The sequence below is a fragment of the Centroberyx affinis genome, unplaced genomic scaffold, assembly GCF_046629955.1.
Source record: "Centroberyx affinis isolate AG114_WGS23_722 - 3 ecotype Tasmania unplaced genomic scaffold, CSIRO-AGI_Caff_v1 ptg004049l_1, whole genome shotgun sequence".
Classification (NCBI taxonomy): domain Eukaryota; kingdom Metazoa; phylum Chordata; class Actinopteri; order Beryciformes; family Berycidae; genus Centroberyx; species Centroberyx affinis.
This window is the reverse complement of record NW_027281845.1, coordinates 631,003-650,302: the sequence shown is the minus strand read 5'-3', so window position 1 is coordinate 650,302 and position 19,300 is coordinate 631,003. Positions and strand designations below refer to the sequence as shown.

The 19,300-nt window shown below is 41.4% G+C and overlaps 1 protein-coding gene across 1 annotated transcript in view; it reads left to right on the top strand.

Moving 5' to 3' along the window:
- The first annotated feature begins 3,525 nt into the window (after nt 1-3,525).
- nav1b (neuron navigator 1b) overlaps nt 3,526-19,300 on the top strand; it is a 56,027-nt gene continuing 40,252 nt past the window's right edge. The window contains exons 1-4 of the mRNA XM_071542268.1: nt 3,526-4,217; nt 4,470-4,558; nt 10,199-10,930; nt 16,575-16,677. Of these exons, the coding sequence (XP_071398369.1) occupies nt 3,526-4,217; nt 4,470-4,558; nt 10,199-10,930; nt 16,575-16,677 (1,616 nt within the window). The remainder of the gene's footprint in view (nt 4,218-4,469; nt 4,559-10,198; nt 10,931-16,574; nt 16,678-19,300) is intronic.

The window sequence follows — 19,300 nt, the reverse complement described above, 5'->3', positions numbered from 1 at the left end:
TCTGCACAGTTGTTGCTGTGCAAAGAGTTGGGAGACTGCAGGAGAGTAAACTGATCCTGGGCAGACATGTTGTTGGTCAGTGCAAGTATCTTTAGCATAGCCCTCTGGCTGATTATACGTTTGCAGGACTGGAGCAGTTAGCTTCATTTAGCTGCCGGCTGCATGGTTTGACGATGGCTTGCTGAGCGGATGCCATGTCAAAAAGGAGCTCAAAGTCACATTCACACTGTGACAGAGACACGACCCCCCCAGGGGACAGCTAGGCATGATGTCACCAGGGAGAGATTGAAATATGAGTCACTAATAAGTGTTCACAATAAGTGAATGTGTGTGTGTGTGTGTGTGTGAGCTTATGGAAGTGAGCAAGAAAGAGTGGGATAGAGAGAGAGGGTGAGAGAGAGAGCGAGTGGAGCTGTTGGACATGGAGAAAACATCTAGAGATTTATTTAGTCTTCATTCAGCTTCCTCATTGGCTCGTTTTCGTCCAGCATCCATTTGCCCCCACTCTCTTAAAAACAGCACGTGGGTCTAAATTGTATTACTGGGAGCTGAATCATGCTTTGAGTGTAGCCCATCTCAGTGGAGAGCAGTTGGTCTGGACTGGTCTGGAGCGTACTGTACTGTTGCCTCAAGTCCTCCTGGGCTTAAGTCAGACTAATCCTGGAGATGCATTTATTCAGGTAAGATGAGGTTGTTGTTCAAATCAAGACAGCTTCTGCACTCTTTATCATTGCAAAACGTTAATAATAATTATTAAGCTTTCAGTTTTAGACCTTTATCAGCATATACTATGTCCTTTGACTAACAGGCTGTTGCAGTTTTTGCCTCCAGCACTTTTTTAAGCTTCTTTGTATGAGCAGCAGATCCCTCTTTATAATTTGAGGTTGTTGTAAAATGTATGATGTGCTTTCCAGCTCAGTTACATGCGCTTCTGTTTGTGTTTATTTGCATGTGTGCCCATGTGTGAGCATGTGTGTGTGTGCGTGTGTGAGCATGTGTGTGTGTGCATGTGTGTGTGTGTGTGTGTGTGTGTCTGTGCGTGACAATAGACAGAAAAACACAGAGGGAGAAAGAGACAGACAAAGAGAGACAGAAAAACAGAGAGTTGCTTTTGTACAGCAGCATCTGTCATGCGCGTCAGGTTGTTTTAAGGCAGTGGCCTGTTAAACCTAAGTTCACTGCTTTATAAATGAGGCATGTGGAACAGAGAGATGTTTTGGGAAGGGCTGAGGGGCATACAGGGTCACACATTTAATTATTTCTCATTTCATTCAGCCATTTAAATTTCATAAGTTATTACCACACATCATTTAAAAGTTGTATAAGGGAATCCTATATAAGATGCTATATAAGAGGAGTTCTAATCCAAAATGCTATAAATCCATTCAGGGAAAAGACATAAAAGTGGTAATATTTTGTCAGCCAGGGAATAAGTTACCCAAAAAATGTCATATTTTTCAATTTCATGCTATGCATAATTTTATAAGTGTGACTTATATGGTTACCTAATTTTTGAGTATATCGCCCAGTGGTGGAAAAAGTGCTAGAATGTCCTAGTCAAGTCGAAGAACTGTTACTTTGTTGACATTTTACTTAAGTAGAAGTAAAATTACCAGTGTAAAATAAAACTAAAAAGTAACTCATTTAAAATGTACTCAGAGAAAAAGTTACTAAACGTTTTAGAAAAGAGAATGTTGTTAGATGTGATCTTTTCCATTTCCATCCGGGTTCAAACTAGATTTGTTTAATTGGAAAATGTGAAATTACAAAATAAAGTGCACAAACAAAGCAGATCACTCTTCTTCTTCACTTTGCTGACTGACTGAATGGCTCCGCAATTGGCCAATTTACAATTGTCCAGTTTCTGTTGCTTATGGAGAAACTACAACATCTGTACTCTGTAATGGATGTGATTTATATTATATGATATAATATTTCAGCAAAAATGTACTTAAGTAAAAGTAAAACTACTGACTTATAAAAATACTCAAAAAATTACATAAAAAAGCTACAAAATTACAGTAACTTGAGTAAATGTAATTAGTTTCTTCCACCCCTTGTACTACTTACTCTACTTCTATACTAAACACTAGTATATACTTTAGTACCTGGACAACATGTGCTGCTCTGTTTATCTATTAGCAGTATTAGATGAAAGGGTGGGGGGATGACAGAGCAAATCCCCACCGTTGTATCCATGGAGGAGCGGAGCTGTGTGTGGCCGCGGGGCCAGACGGTGCTGGCATGGCCTGAAAGGAGCCGTGCTCCTGCTGCATGTGCCAAGCGGTGTCAGTCTGCCACTGGCTTTCACAGCATGTTTCACACTAGAGGTTGAGGACCGAGGACCAGGAATACACCAGACAAAGCTGTTGAGTCATATGGCGTGTTTCTAGATGCAGAGAGAGATAAGCTTTGATTGATTTTGTGTCTTGGTGTTTACTTAATTATTTATTTTATCGTATTTCAGATGCCACAAATATTATCATTCTGATAAATTGTGAGTCAATTGTGAGTCGTTGCTTACAAACTTTTTTCTGCCAAACCAGGTCATTGATTTCTCTTAATCCTCATTTAACCTGCCAAGACAAACTTTGGAAATAGTTGAAATTTTATTCATACTGATACACTCACTCACATCAATATTACCACAGTCTTGTGCACTTGTTGGAAACTGAGCAGTGCTTGGCTCAAGGGCACAACAGCAGTTGGCAGTAGGGCCTCACTTATTAACTTCCCTGACACCAATCTTTCCTTCCAGTCTGGAAATTTGAACTGGTGACTTTCTGGCAACAAGCCTGCTTCTCAGACCTTTAGGCTACTGCTGCCCCCACTCTTTGATCTTGTAATTGATATAATGGTTCTTCCTTCACGCCATCTCCGCTTTCCCACTCACTGACGTTCACTTTAGTGAGTAGGTCCGTGGTTAGAAACCCTCTGTCTGTGAGGCAGACACCTTGGAATGTACAGCTGTTTTGCAGTATTATAAATCTCACACTAAAGCTCAATATCCATCATATACAGCTGGGATACGTGTCCACCGCCTCCCAACTGCAAGTGCTTTAAATGGGTTCACATAATCTTCTATTTGACTGCACATATTTGCATATTTAACCACACACGTTTAGCTCCACAACAGCCTGTTGATGCTTCCTTATTCAGTCATTATTCATTCATATTTTTTATTTCCTAATCATTGTGATTTTTACTTATATTTTACTATTCTATGTCAATAGAGTGAATTCTATTACACTACAGTAAATATTGACTTAGATATTGACTCATCTACCTAATCTACCTGTAATGAAATATAACTGTAAATTTGCCACACAATGATTTGATTTCTCAGAATCAAATCATTGTATAATCAAATCAGAAAAAAAAAATAGGTCTTTCAAACACCATATTTGATTGTCCTATTTTCCTTTCCAGACCTCATTCCAGTGATTCCCACTGACCATGAGCAGCGGAGTGAATATCAAGAATGGCACAGGTGTCAGCTCCAGTCTACCTTTGCCTCGAAGCATGATGCCCCTCTCCAAGATGGATCCCAAACAACAATACAGCGGCCACCCCAATCCCACGGCGCAGTTGCAGCACGGCACAAAAAGAAAGCCTTCCTATTCTCCATCCTCTGTTTCCTCAGGTCCGAACGAGCTGCTGAGAGGCGCCGCTCTGAAGAACCACCTGCTGCAGCAAAAGGGCGGCGGTCTCTACTCTCACAGAAGCCCGGCAGCTACAGAGCGCACCAACGGAACGTGCTCGGCGTACAGCAGCCCTCAGGTACCCAAGAGGGAAGCCCCGCGCTCCAAGGACACACTGGACCTCCGCACCAGCACGCTGACCCACAAGGCTTTGCGAGACCTCCAGTTAAGGAGAAACACCAACAAGAACTGGACCTTTGGAAAATATCGTCTCAGGAGCGTGGACAACGCAGATGACGACGACGCCTTTTGCAGCCTCTCGACTAACGGCCAGTCGGGCCTCGGAAGGGGCCGGCTCGCTCATGCTAAAGCTGGAAATGGGAATGTGATATCTGGAGTTCCTTCGACCGGAATAAGGAACGTCCAAAAAGACACAGGAAACATCTCCAACCAGGCTTCTGAAGGAGAGATGTCCAATAACAAATCAAAGTCTTCCCATCAGACATTCAGCATGCCACGCAGAGGGAGTGAGCCAGGCAGAGTGAACATGGCCGCTGTTGCTCCCTTCAGGTTCAGGTGAGGGCAGTGTTTCACCTTTTAAGATGGGGAAGATAAGCTGCTTTGCACAGACGGGGGGAAAAGACACTTCAAATGTGCCACTTCACTCAGAATTGCCTCAGGACCTGTTTTGCTCTCAGTTATGAATTATCATCTCTGTTTAAAAAAAAAAAATATATATATGCCTTTCTCAAAATGTTGTCTGCTTTCTGTTTGTTTCTTTCTTTCTGTTTCTATTAAAAATGTCTGTGTTTGTCTGTTGTACTGTAGGTTTCAAGTGCAGGAGGACACAGATGCCTCCCTGGATGATCTGAGTGACTGTTCCTCTGACTCCATGGAGGTGTGCTGTGATGATCTGGGTGAGTCAACACTCAATCTCCTCTTCTCTCCCATTGACAATACTGCTCCATTCATCTCAAAAACTATAGACACACGTAATGCTGTAAACCTTAAGAATCCAAACAACAATAACTCCAACGCTCAGTAATGAAACAGAGAGTTTGTTTCTATATATCTATAATTAAAAGTTTATCATTCAATATCTCTAAATTATAGTGCATCCAGTCTGGAAAAGTTGAATCATTTTGCCGGCCAAGGATTTAAGTTACCTTCTATCCTTTAAAAAGTACTGATTTGCCTTTATTCTGTGCTATCCATCATTAAATGCTGGAAGTTCATTTTAGAGCTTTTTTCACACAGTATTGAGTGTTCAACCAAATGTAAAAAAGAAAATATTTTTCCATGTGTATTATTTTGCATCCTCCGTGACACCCAAGCTTTAATATAGCTGAATGTTGAGATTGGACCCTGTTCAGCATGGCAGTTGTTTTCACCAATGCTGCTGCCAACTCACAACAAAACCAGCATTACATACCACCTGTTATATACATCAGGATTTCCTCAAGCAGTTTGTCAAAACTGTATTTCACTGCTGCACTATTTCTTTATGCACATGTGGGAAAACATGGCTTCTTGGCAGTCAACGCCACTCTCAAATCACACAGCACCGTTAACACAGCACTGCTTCTCAAATGTTTTTACATCTCTAGTGCACCTTTTGTGATGAGATTCATGTGACTGCTGTGTAGAACATTAAAATAAAAGTTGAACGTTTTTCACACACTGTGCAGATGTGATATCTGCAGCAAACCTGTACCTCACACATCTTGCTGAAAGACGGACATGCAAATCATGGGTCCTGGTGTTAAAATATAAAAAATATAAAATATAAGCTGTAAAATATGCTACACCCCACCACTTTATATACATCCCACAATTTACTATGTGGTAGTGTGATTGGTTAGTATTTCATTATTTTGCAGTAAGTAACTCACTTATCTTGTTGTGAAATGCACCACTTTACACACCACCACAGTATCTCAATTAAGTCCAATAAAGTAACAGAATTAATTGACTTTCTTGCTAAGTAAGCAGGCACTAATTGTTTCAACACATTATGGTGCTTGCAGTGACCACAAAACAGCATAAATGCTTAGCTGTGCCTCTTGTGAGTTCACCATCAAGAGATCGGTAGATGTTTTCCAGAAACTCTATTCATCATCATTCAGTGTGAATACTTATTAATCACTATTTCAGAAACAAATCTGACTTTCCTGACTTCAAACCCAATAGCTAGAAACAAGGCAAAATGACAATGGATATCAATTTCTCTTATGGATTTGTTGTCTTTTTTTTTTCTTTTTTCTTTTTTTTTCACAAAACAAACAGTTGAAATGCACCAGACATCAGTCAAACACTATACACACCAGTGTCCATCTTTTCATTTCATCAAAAGAAAGGGGAAAAATAGAGTGCATCGAAATTAAATTGAAGTGTAATGTGAATAGAAACGCAAGAAGAAAGGAAGCTGAAGTCTTAGTCATCAAAGACATTATAATCAATCACTTAAAGGACTACCTTCAAATCTTTGGCTGCTATTTTCTTCATGATACACCTGTCACTGTGAGCAAAACATTTCTTGGCTCTTAAAACCAACAAACAAAAAAGCCTATTAGGATCACTAGTATTTGTCATTGTAATCTATTACTTACAACTACATTAAACAGTTACAATGTCAGAATTAGTGGTATTATGTTCAAAACCTAATTTAATAGACTGAATCACTGTATGCTACAGAAGTTATTTTGATGAACTTGTCTGAAGTCATGAAGTTATTGTTACAGATCTCCTGACAGGCATGAAATAAAAAAAATGACCTCATAAAAATGCATTGTGCTATTATAAAACCCTCTAACTGGGTTCTTAATTATCTTAATGACTGTGAGGATAAGAGCCACCAGCCAGCCTCCTCAGGGAGAGACGAGCACGGCGACTGAGTGGTCCTCAGCTCAGGGTGGACAGATGCGGGACGGAGAGATTGAGTGTTTTGATGTGAGGATCGGTTTTCACCTCCTGTCCGGGAGTTCAACTTGTCCCTGCAGGACAGACCTGAGGGACGCTTAAAATCTGTTTCTGGCCATAAAGCACAGAGATTTGTCATTGCAGGCTGTCATCTGGCTTCAACTAGAAGTCCGTTTGGAATATAAAATATAGGATTTTTAACGGCAATGAAATACTGATCCGTTCCATAGAAACATCTGCAGAAAGAAAAGATGTGGGAAAGCTCGGTAGTGATCTCTGGTGGAATATCTTACTTTAAAAAAGACTAATGTTTCGGTGGGAGAGAGAGAGAGAGATCACAGTTCCAGGATTAACACAAGACAGGAACTTAATCACCTTGGTGGAAGTCTACACACGAACAAGATGTTTTTTTTTATTTGCCGTCATTTTCTGCAGGTTTCCAGCAGCTTGATTTCAACAGGAATAGACTAATAGTCGGCATATGGAGAGGGTTTTGAGGGGAAAAAACACCATTACCATTCAGCCTTTTACAATATCCTGAAGCCTCAGGCCGCTCACATTCCAACAAGCACAATGATTTCATTACAGTTCAGAAGACTTTATTTAGAGGCTTGGTATAGTATTAATGGCCACACTAAATACACACCACACACAAACACATGTGCCTATACCATGCCACCACCTTCATGTGGCCGTATGCACATTTACTTTTTTTTTTTACTTTCCACTGTTTTCCCTTTAAGTACATGTGGAGGTCTCCCCGGTGTTCTTTATGCATTGCATCATCATCACGGTTACACCATAGCAGCTGAGCAGCCCCAGAATGATTACACACATTGTCCAGGGAAATTTATAACAGACAGCTGTGTAACTGTCCCGTCATAGCCCTACCTCCCACCCTTCACACACACACACACACACACACACACACACGCATGCACATACACACACACAGTGACTTGGATGGCCAGTTGGAGAGTGAGAATCAGACCCAGATGTCTAAGAAACCAAAGGCAGGATGCTCCTCCACCCTCCTCTCTCCTGAGGAAGGGTGGCCCTCGCATAATTCATTAGCACTGCGTTTGGACATGTTGCAGTGTTCAGGAAAACAGAGACACACTGTAGCCTCATGGACACAATGACTGATGAAGCCTGGCATTTCTGATATAAACCAGAGGTCTGAGGTGGAAAAATATGAACTTAACCCCTGACTAGGAGATATTCATTTTGTTTCTGTCTGTCTAGAACCTTGGGACCGTACATGACTACATAGATATTTTCTTGAAATGGCATGCTGGGATTTGTTATGATTCCTTAACAAATTCCCACTCAACAAAGATGTAAGCTATTGAGAACATCATGGGAGTAAGGTCATCATCAGTGGTCTAAACTCCACAGGGAAGCCTTGGAACTCGTGATAAGAAGGAACAAGACATGACATTGTTTCCAGAAACTCATTGCTGCATCAAACAAACCTCACTGGTCCCGGAGCCGCCCCAGGTGCCCCGAGACCCATATATAAAACCACTGGAGTGTGTTGAAAACACAGTGGGAGACTTGGAAAGGACCCTCTAGGCATTGTAACTAACTGGTCAAACAGATCCAGTGGATTTGCACCATGTAGCATGGTCTCATTCAGTCATGCTGTGTCCTGAATAAGAGCAACTGTCTATTCAGCCATTCACTCACTGAGAATACAAAAAAGCCTTCAGTTCAGAAGCATCACTTATTGAATTCAACATGTTTTTAAAAGAAACTTTACTGATTACATGCGCACACAGAAAAATAAAGGTGCAAACTGGAACCAAAAATGATTGTTTGGAGTGATGCCATAGATTAACCATTTCTGGTTCCACAAAGAATCTTACAACAACCTTTTAATATATTAAAAGGTTCTTTATTCTTAGTTATTGGTGGGTGATGGCATAAATGTGGAAAATAACCAAACCCCTCTATAGTATAAATTGCAAATGAGGCTATACAAAGGCAGATACATGAAAACACAATGCAGGAGTCTAAGCAAAGGAGTGCAGCAATGGTTCTTTAAAGAAACTTGGTCTGAAAGGTTCTTTGTGAAACCAGAAATGATTATTCTGTGGCATCACTCCAAAGAACCATTTTCAGCACCTTTATTTTTCTGTGTGTGGGCTATGTTGCAGTTGTTGATAGACTAGGTGACGGTTTGTTTCCCAGCTCTGTTTGTGCTGAGCAGCGAGTTCTCTGGCTGCTGTAGCGGCTGTCATGCAGGTGATGAGAGCGAGCCGTTTCCATGGAGCACGGCTGCATGCGTGTGCTGCAAAGCATCCTCAATACTCCTGAGACGGGTGTGTAGAATGTCTTGAAAGATGACGTACGCATCGAAAAAGGGCACGCCTCTCAATTCGTCATTGCAGTAAACAATAAGACTGGATTTTCAATTTAATGTAATCATTGTGCTTGTGTGTGTGTGTGTGTGTGTGTGTGTGTGTATCCAGTATGTCCTACACTGATTTGTAGATATTTCCAAAGCATGGTTTTGGGTGTGTTACTTTTACACTGGCACATCATGCCCAGTCTACTGGGGTGAAGTCACCCATTTGGCTGACACACTTTTAGGTTTTGTACCGAGGTTTCGGTTTTGGCCAAATTTATTTTTTCTTTTTTTCTTTCATTTTCTAAAGCAGTGAAAGAAAACTACCTGACCATTCCCCACTCACATATAGGTAAAGCTATGAAAGTTATGTCATCAATGTTGATGTCATATTAAGACAATTCAGTTGTCTGCCTCAGTTAAAGCAGGATAAAACCTAGCTGATTTTTAGTATATGATTTATCCAGCTGCAAATCTGGAATTGATATTATAAGGAAGCTCAGACAGGATGAACAGATAATCTGGATGTTCCAGTTGTTGCATTGTGTGGGATTTTGACACCGTGGTCATAATGCAGTGATTCATTCTGTGTATGGTGCATAATTACGTATCCAAATATGTTTTCATATGATTTTAATACCACTAACATCACAAATAATGCATCATTTTGAGTGTAATGCACATGGATGACCCCAGAGGTGAGGGAGGGGGAGGGGAAGAACAAAGGAATCAGAGCAGACGGTGTGAAAACACGGTTTGTTAGAAGAGAACGGTGCCTGGATTAAACACCACAGATAATCATTTCTCATCGCTACCTTACAATTCACACATTCTGCTGAGACACAGCAAAGCATCTTTAAATGCAGAAAAAAGGAGGGAGGGAGGATGGGAAGAGGGAGAGGGAGGTAGGAGGCGAGGGAGAGGCAGCAGAAAGCAGGGGGAGGAGGGACTGTTGTTGCGTCTGCTGCCGCTGTCATTCTGCTGCTGCGCGGTTCAGCGGCAGGAGGGTGTGCTGAAGGGAGGAGTGTGGAAAAAACGGAGGAAGGGAGAGCGAGAGGAAAGGAGAGAAAGGGAGCGCCTGGGCAGCACTGCAACAGCTGCAGCTGCAGCAGCCTTTCAGGAGGAAAGAGGGAGAGAAGGAGACAGAGGGAAGAAAGAGGAGCCTGTCTGTTAAAAAGGCTGCAGGATTGCCTTAGAAGCATTTTTTTATTCTTTGGACAAGCAAAAGGGTTTGTGTGAGGAAGCCTGTTTTCTCCCTGTTGATGCTTTTCTATATGGTCTCATGCAGGAGGCATGCTTGGAAATAGCGTGAAAGGCAGAGAGGGAGATTTGAAGATGGAAAGGACGGATAGCACAAAGGCATACGGCCAAGCAGATGGCAAAGGAGTTGGTATGGCAGCTAAGAGGGCCAAGTCTGGAGTGCCCCAGAGCACACAGCGGGGGGAACTAAAGGTTTATCGGGCGGGTAGCTCTGAGGGCAGACTACCTGTGTCCTCCAACCTCCGCAAGCAGAGGTCTATGACAAACCTGGCTGTTCTCACCGATGCTGAGAAGAAGTTGCACCTCTATGAGCCTAAGTGGTGTGATGACATGGCCAAGCCTGGAGCGGGGCAGAGCAAGACGGGCAAGCCAAAGTCGGCAGGGGGTGGCAGCGGCGCTGGAGGGGGCGCCCCCCTCTCACGCAACCTCTCCAAATCTGAACACTCCCTGTTCCAGGGTAAACCCAAGCCCTTCAGCCCTCTGGCTGCTCCCTCTGCCCTGAGCAAGCAGAGCCGCATACCTCGTGGTCCTTATGCTGAGGTGAAGCCCCTAAGCAAGGCACCTGAGGATGGGAAGTCAGACGACGAGATCCTCTCCAGCAAGGCAAAGGCCAATAGTAAGAAGCAGGGAGCTGGAGGAGAGTCAGGGGCCAAAGGCCAGGGGGAGGAAGGGGGAGACAAGCCCTTCCTGAAGGTGGACCCAGAGCTGGTGGTGACAGTGCTGGGAGACCTGGAGCAGCTGCTCTTCAGTCAGATGCTGGGTGAGTACAGCTGAGCAGTCCAGGGCCCCTACGTGTGGCCATGGTCATCATGTGCTACAAATCAAATGCCCCGCTCGCACCATCTCTGTGCTTCACAAAGTCAGCAGCACGCCCCCTTACTACAGCCACCACTAACACCTGCTTGCTGCTGCAGCCCCCCATTTTCCCTGAATGGAGTTCAGGTTGCTGTCGACTGAGGAAAAACCTTAATTTGAAGCCATCTTTCCTGTGCTTGCAAAGCATGGTCTTCAGAGCTTTTTATTATTTTGTTGAATGCTGCCCCAGCTTGGCATTTCCACTTAAAGCAGAATGGTTAGCTGAATACCAAAGTCATTTTTAACTGTTACAAAGATGGGATTATGGATCACTGTTTCTCAATGTATTCCATCTATTGTTCTTAATCCCCTAGCCTGTCTTGCTCAGGTGTGTGAGGCATGGTGGCACTGATTGTGTGAGAAATGCTTGCTTCCTATAATAACACTGTCGGTCGATCGCATGAAAAAACCCGGGGGGTTAATACTAGCACACTGATCTCCTTTCTTATGCTCTGATTTGCTGCAACACGTGCCGGTGCACTCGATGATCCATTCAGTGGTATCTGTGTATGGTTCCAAAAAACCGGAGATGTGAAATAAGGCATGCCATATTGAATTAATTTTAGGCACACAGCAGACATATTTAGCCTCCTCCCAGCCCCATTCATCTGTAGCCATTGACAGATGGTTTACACCCTGTGTACAACGGGAGAGCAAATGGCAGAGAAAATGGCTTTCTCTATGGAGGTGTATTTTTCAGGTTTATCAGTAGGTACAATAACATGGTTGTCACAAATAATCAGGGTGTTGATGATATGATGATGATGATGATGATGATTCCAAAAAGTAAAAATAAAAGCTCTGTTTTCCTGATGCATAACATGGCATTTCACTGTGTTTATTAATATACAGTAGGTGCTGTATGCATCTAATTACAACCTGTATTTCAATTATATTGAGAGAGGAAGGTATCTCTGTACCCAACTCTTGATTGCATTTAATTTCAAATACGAATTTCTTCCAAATCCATTCCTGAGAAGGTTATTTCAGTGCCTTTTTTTCTCAACAGGGTATTTGAGAGGAGCTATTAGAGGTGAGAGTTGTTTGGCAGAGACTAAACCTTCACTATTACTGTACAAGCATAAATCTGCAAAAGGGTTAACTTTAAAACAACAGTGTCCTGGTTTCTGACTACACCATCTGAAAGAAGGCTGTCTAATCTCAAAACCAGGACATTTCTCTTTCATCTGCACCCATTCATATACATTACCTGAAATCCTACCATTGACAAATCCTGTTTAAAAATACACCAACAAGCATTTAATGTACCATTCACTGCTGCACAGGTTAGCAATTTACTATCCCATTGCTTAATCCAGTCTGCATCTCCCCTGTTGCATCTTAATGAGTCCATTTGTGGCGACCTAATTTGTTATCCATGCCTCATTAGTGTATATGGATGTCCATCACTCATGTTAGTCACACTTACAGCCAAGTAACAACTGTAAGCAATGACGTGGTTAGCAGCATGCACATTGGCATCACTGGGTTTTACGTGATTCAGTGATTACATGGAACCACCAGTGGAACCACAACCAGAAGTTCAGAGAGCTAAACAGAACACAGCACCACACCCATTTCTGTTTTAACCTAATTCCCTAAAAATTGCAGCGGTTCACAGAATGCTTCAGACTAATGCCTCTTTCCTCCCCAGTGGAATGCATTGACCTCCATTGTGTCTCCAAATCAATTGAAGTCATTATTTCACAAAAGGGGAATTTCACTTAAAATATCAGCTTAATGAATTATTTATCATCATTTAAGATGATAATCCCACTGGCCTTTGAAAAGAGTGAAGTGCTTTGTTTTCATGAAAGGGAAAACAGCCAGCAAAATGGGAAGAGCACGTGGAGGGAGAAAGACAGGAAGCCATCATAACTATATGTTGTTCACTTGTATTGTTTTAGCAAACCTGTCAAAAGATATCTGCAAGTAAATTCATGTTTTGTATCCATATCATCAGTATCTTTTGAGGACTTATTTCTGCACATTAGTCTCAGACTTGTTTTTTGGCTCATGTCCTTTACTGTACAATGGACAGCCTTATTAAATGCATCTATTTATTCATACACTGCAGTGCATTCAATGTCTGCTTAATGCTGTGCACACCCTCTTTTTTTATACGGCATAACTCTCATTATAAGATCGCTGAAAGGATGCTTTTATTTTTTAACATAGAGAGTCTCTTTGTTTTCCAGTTTGATATCAAGGATGTTCAACGTTGTTAATAGGCTCATTTGTTAAATTTGTCACACAAGTTTGTGTAACATGGCTGTCATAGAATACATGGCATACCACTGCCTTATCACAAGGCTCTACTTAGACACCAGATGAATGTTATGAATTACTTGCAACTTTGATGCAGCTCATCTTCCTTTCCACATAGAGTAGCTTCTTTTGCTTGTCGCCTGTAGTGTAATGGATAAAAATTAAAACAGAGAAAACCTCAGTTGTTTGAAATCATTTTCTAAAGGAACATGTTGCATATGGGTACTAACAGGAGAGTTGGAATATAATATGGGAAATAGATTTCAGTCCGTTTGTTTCAGGGTTGGGAATGAGTATATTCATACAGTATCCATGAAGAGAGCAGAAGATCAGAGTAGTGCAGACAGCAGTGCTCCTGAAGAAGCTCTGTCCTGGACAACAAGGGGATGAGGAAACCTCATTTAATCATCACTAATTATATATCTGGTCTGTCATGCAAGCTCTCCACAACCGCAACAATGGCCTACATCTATGTAGAATAGTCGTGGAATGGGTATATGGGGGAAGCAGTGGTCATGGATGACAAAAATCCAAGATATAATATAGTAATAAGTAGTGTGCTGTATGTTGGCATGAGGCATTGGACAACAGGGTCAGAGAGACTGACTCCTAAAGGCACTACATGTAGCATTTTTAAACATCAGTATATCATTGTCATATTATTTGTGATATCTTGGTAAAATGAATGAAGTGAAATCATGGTTGAGGTGACTGGTAGACTCTAGTGCCAGTTTTTCTCAAAATTAACTGAAGAGTATAAGTCTCTCACTTGTTCTGTCATCTGCCATTGTGAGAAACTCTTTAGCTCTGTTTGGACTGGAAGCACAGCGTTGGTTTTGTGTTTTGTGCCATAAAGCGATCCCCCCTTTGTGCCGGAAAGCAATCCAGCAGATTTCCTGTTAAATTGGACCGGTAGCCCACAATGTAAAATGCAGCGTACAGGCTGCCAGTCTCCTCAGTGATGATCTTGTTTGTTTATGGTAATTATACTATTATACCATTGCTATTATACTATATTAATGTTGTAATGATATATTGATGTTAAAATGCATGTAGCACCTTTAATATTGATTTGGTAGTGTTGGGATGAATAACTATAGGCCCCGAACACTATTTTACTTACTAGTTACTTTTGTGATACTTTGGTTCGCCTCTAATACTGCATCATCAATATTAGAGAGCATCCTGTAGTGTTACATCATTCAGAGGTCTTTCCCCATTCAGATCCGCCTCAATATTCTGTCTGTGTGTTTCTTCTCTGTATTGTAGACATCACTGCAGTGTAGGACATGTCAGTCACAGCACAGGAACATAGTACATATTGCATATATCCTCAGAACAGATTGGTCATATGCCTGTTATTTAGTAAAGTGAATTAGCAGTATCTCCAAATCACTGTGTGATTCTACTGGGGTTGTGGCAAGTCATTGATGGCTTTATTCATTCAATTATTTTCTCTATATCTGCATAATCCTTTTCAGGGCTGGTACCTATCCAGCATACATTAGGTGGAAGGCAGGGAGACTCACTGGACAGGCTGCCAGTCCACTGCAGCTAGCTTTAAAGATTAATTCAAAAGGAGGCAGACAATTTGCCTGAGTCAGAAGTTGACGTGGTAAAAAAAAAATATCGAAAACAACAAGACTGGAACCAGATTTGCCAAAGTTTTGACAACTGTTTATCACTGTTTATATAATATCGTCCATTTCCTAAATATCCAACCACATTTTTAAAAGGGGGGGGGGGTGGTTTGGGTGTAACACCGCACACCTCTTTCCCTATCTGACTCATGGAGCCTTGTAAGAGAGAGTGCATCTGGGGTTGTGGACAGATAGTCTACTGAGGATGATGCAGATCACAGAGTGATAGCCAAGTGTTATTGACTTTCACTGATGATTAGATTAGCAGCCTTAGCAAACATTGCTCAAGGGTTTCTATTAATCATCTGTTGTCAACAAAGTTGGCATTATTGAATCCCTCTTCGAAAAAGTGATAATTATACCTGAGCCTAGACAAACTCCTGTCAAGATAATATATAAGCTGAACTCCATGTCTCTTCCTGTACAATTCTCATAGGCAGCAATCATAAACCACAATGCTTTGAAAAGTTTTAAAAATGACTTGCATGGATGAATTGTATATTAAACAGAGCTATATGGTTTTGAATCCAGAAGATTATTCATTGTTGTCACCAAGCCCCTCAATTTAGGGATCTTTGGGGATCTATAGTGTGACCAATGCTGGATCAAAAGTTGTACAATAAGGTAACCCACTGCTTTGCCTGCTTATTGCAGATTTGGACTGTGTGTGGACTGTATGTGTGTGTGTGTGTGTGCGTGTGTGTGTGCGTGTGCGTGTATATGTGATTTAAATGCAGTACTTATAATTCACACCCCATACACTCTGCTGAATTAGCTCAACATGCCCTTATGAGAACAGTACATTATTTGAGATGTGTTCCCCTGACATCCTTGACTCTCCTCCAGCTATTCCAGCCAACGCAATGAATGTTAATTTCTTGCTCCTCATGGGGTTTTGCCTCCACAGTACAGTGGAAAACCCCTCTCCTTCTTGCACATATGCACATATGCCAGTGTTTTTGTGAGGGAGGTTTCTCTCATTTGTTACAGCTAACAAAACAACACACTTAATGACATTATTGATCTGACATGGTCATGACCCACTGACGGCGCACTGTCCGTAGCATGCAGCAGGGTCCAAATAAGCCGGACTGTAGAGGAATCATTCTGCAGTTCAGCTTATTGTTAGCTTTAAACCAACAACTCAGTGACTTTGAGGTAATGTTTTACAGAACAGAAAACAGGGTTGTGGAAAGAAAAAACACACTTTCCCTTGGAAGAGATCCCGGTGTGCTGAGAATGTCAGAATGCGTCCCTCTGGTGGGCGATCTGAGCCACAGGCAACCTTTCAGTATTTCATGTTCCGGATGTACCATGTCAGTCCGGAAAGGGGGGGTGGAGCTGGGTTACCATGGTGAGGCAGCCCATGGAGTGAAATTTGTCTGCCTAATGATGTGAACATGCCTTGAATGTGTATTACCAGGCAGACACCTGTCACCTCAGTCCAGACACAAATAATTCAGGCAAGCACACATGCATCCAGACACGTGGATGCACAAGCACATGCATATACGCTCATAACACACACACACACACACACACACACACACAATCCAAGAGAAAAAGACAGCTTAGGGTCTACGTTTTGTCTTGACAATCTAAATGTTTTATAACCAGTTGTTCTGCTTGACTGACCCACAGACCCAGAGTCCCAGAGGAAGCGGACCGTGCAGAATGTCCTTGACCTCCGACAGAATCTGGAAGATACAATGTCCAGTCTGCGGGGGTCCCAGCTCAGCCATAGGTGAGTGCAAAACAACCACATCTTGCATTGCTCTAATATGGTGTGTCTTACACCCAGGGGCGGACTTAGTGATTTGGGGGCCCTAGGTAAAGGCAAGCATTGGGCCCTGTCTTTAGTTTGAAATGAAATGAAATACACTCGGACTCGCATGTGAACAAGCAGTGGATGGATAGTTGGATCGATACATAACACAATCATGTGTAAACAATTCTGCTACGGCTGCTTGGAGAGTTGCCACCTGGTAAACATCTGGCTTCCATCCTTCTCAAATAGCCCGTCTCTGTTTCATGGTCATGACTTCATACTAGGAATCACTCTCACTGTAGAATTAGATTCACAGAATTGAAAAATGCCTCTTATAGGCAAAGTTCCCCACGCACAATTCTGTTGCAACAACCACAACATAACAAGATATTGGTGGAAGACAGGCTATTATTAGAGACAGGCATTTATTTCATTTGAATATTAAAACCGATCACAGCTGAGTATTATATGGCATGGATGCAAACTTAAGGTAGAATATTCTTCTTATATCTCTTATAAGCATATATTATTGATATTATTCATATTATTATAAGCTCCTTATATAAACTCTCTGCTTAAACTTAAAGGCTTTGCCTACAAGATGCAGTGATAATATTATGGTGCAACAAGATGCATGTTTTGATTGTTTGATAGCTGTAATGTCACCAATAACATACAGAATCTTATAATAAAGAATTGATTATAGATACATATCGATTATAGATAGATAGACATTTAATTGTCTGAACATCTGAAGTTCTGGCTGCTATAAATGGCAAGGTATTATTTGAGAACAGGCAATTATTGGAAGTTGTATGGGAAGTAATCAAAAGAGAAACTGACTTAAATTGATGTCTATTCTTTTAAATCTGTCTGCCCCTCTCACCAGCACATTCATTTCATCTCTACTGTTGATATAATCCATAAAATAAATGAACAAACAAACAAACAACACCAATGCCCATAACCTCAAGGATGATATTGAAGTAGAGAAGCAGACAACATTGAGTAGAGAAAGAAGTCATTCTTTATTCATGAACTGCTTCCCCCTGTCTTTCATTTTGGGTTTCTCTTATCTTCACCTGGTGATGATGCACAACGCTTATCAATATCCCACTTCTACTGGGATCACTGCTGCCGACCTTGAATGGCTCCACCTTGAGGCGGGCTCTCGATTTTCATAACCTGGCCACAGGCAGTTTCCTTCCACATCTTCCACAAGTTTTCCTCCTTGACTCTGGGCGGAAAACCACCTTTTGTGTTCACATCACAAGAGCTGGAATATGAGAAGATATATTCAGTGTGGAGGTAGAAGTGTGCATAAACCAAAACAGACTTGATTGGAGTGCTTAACCAAAAACACTGAACTTAGAGGAAAAAAGGAGCACATCCAAATATAAAACTAGTATGAGTACTGACTTTTCACTTGAATTTATTGGCACACACAAAATAATGCCGACGTGTTTCAGCCTATACAGCCTTCATCATAGCCTATCTGCTCTGAGCATACTAGTTTTATTTTTGATGTGCTACTTTTTTAGAATAGAATAGAATAGAATAGAATAGAATAGAATAGAATAGAACTTTAATACCATGTTACACAGGACAGTTGGAGTTCCAATTTTAAGTCTGAGAATTGTTCTCAAGTGATCACATTTGTTATATGATTATATTAAATGCCATAAACCTTTAATAATAATGCGTTTAAGCTAATTTACAAATTTTGATGATGGTTGACAAGATTAAAAGCCTTATTAATCAAAATTATCCGGTCGACCATTCATGTAGTGACATGTCATCAATTACAATATGTTCTTGTCATCCCCAGATCAACCCTATCCATTATCTTAGCTGTGAAATCTTCCCATGATTTAAGTTGGCCAGTTAACGGATGTTTGAGTGGAACTGGATTGTAATTTTCAGTAGTATTTAGCAAAACTCTCTTTTTTGAAAATCTTGTTACATATGATCTAAGATGATCAGATGTCTTTTAAATGATCTATTTCAGTGAATGACAAAAACATGACACTCTTGTTGTATGTATAAGGCATTATGAAATAATTTTTTGTTTCTGTGCACTCAATGCACTCAAAGTGGCACCAGTCAACTGCCATCCTGATGAATTATCCATCAACAATGGATAAAAATACTTCCATGGTCGCAGCCATTGCATTATTTATTTGGGTGGGTTGGCGCATCTAGTTATGTAATCAGCAGACGCAGGAGATGCTCCCAGCCATCGGGAGGACATTTCTAAAACTGACCCACTTACAGGACAGACTAGGAAAACCTTGATATACTCTCTGTACAGGCTCATGCTAATAGGCATATGTATTATTTGCCATCAGAAGAGTTTTCTGGTTTTCACTCTGCAGCATGGCCATGTAAAGCAAAGCCTTGGAAATGAAAATGTCCGCAGGTGATTCTAAACATATTGCTTAGGGTTAAAAGAGACAAAGAGAGAGCAAAAGAGAGAGAGAGAGATGCTCTGTTAACGCAGATATTTTAGGATTTCCTTCTCTTTGTCCTTGGGTTCTGAGATGCCACACTTCTAGCTTTAGTCTCTGAAGAGTATCAGGCCCAACTGCTGTATCTGGGT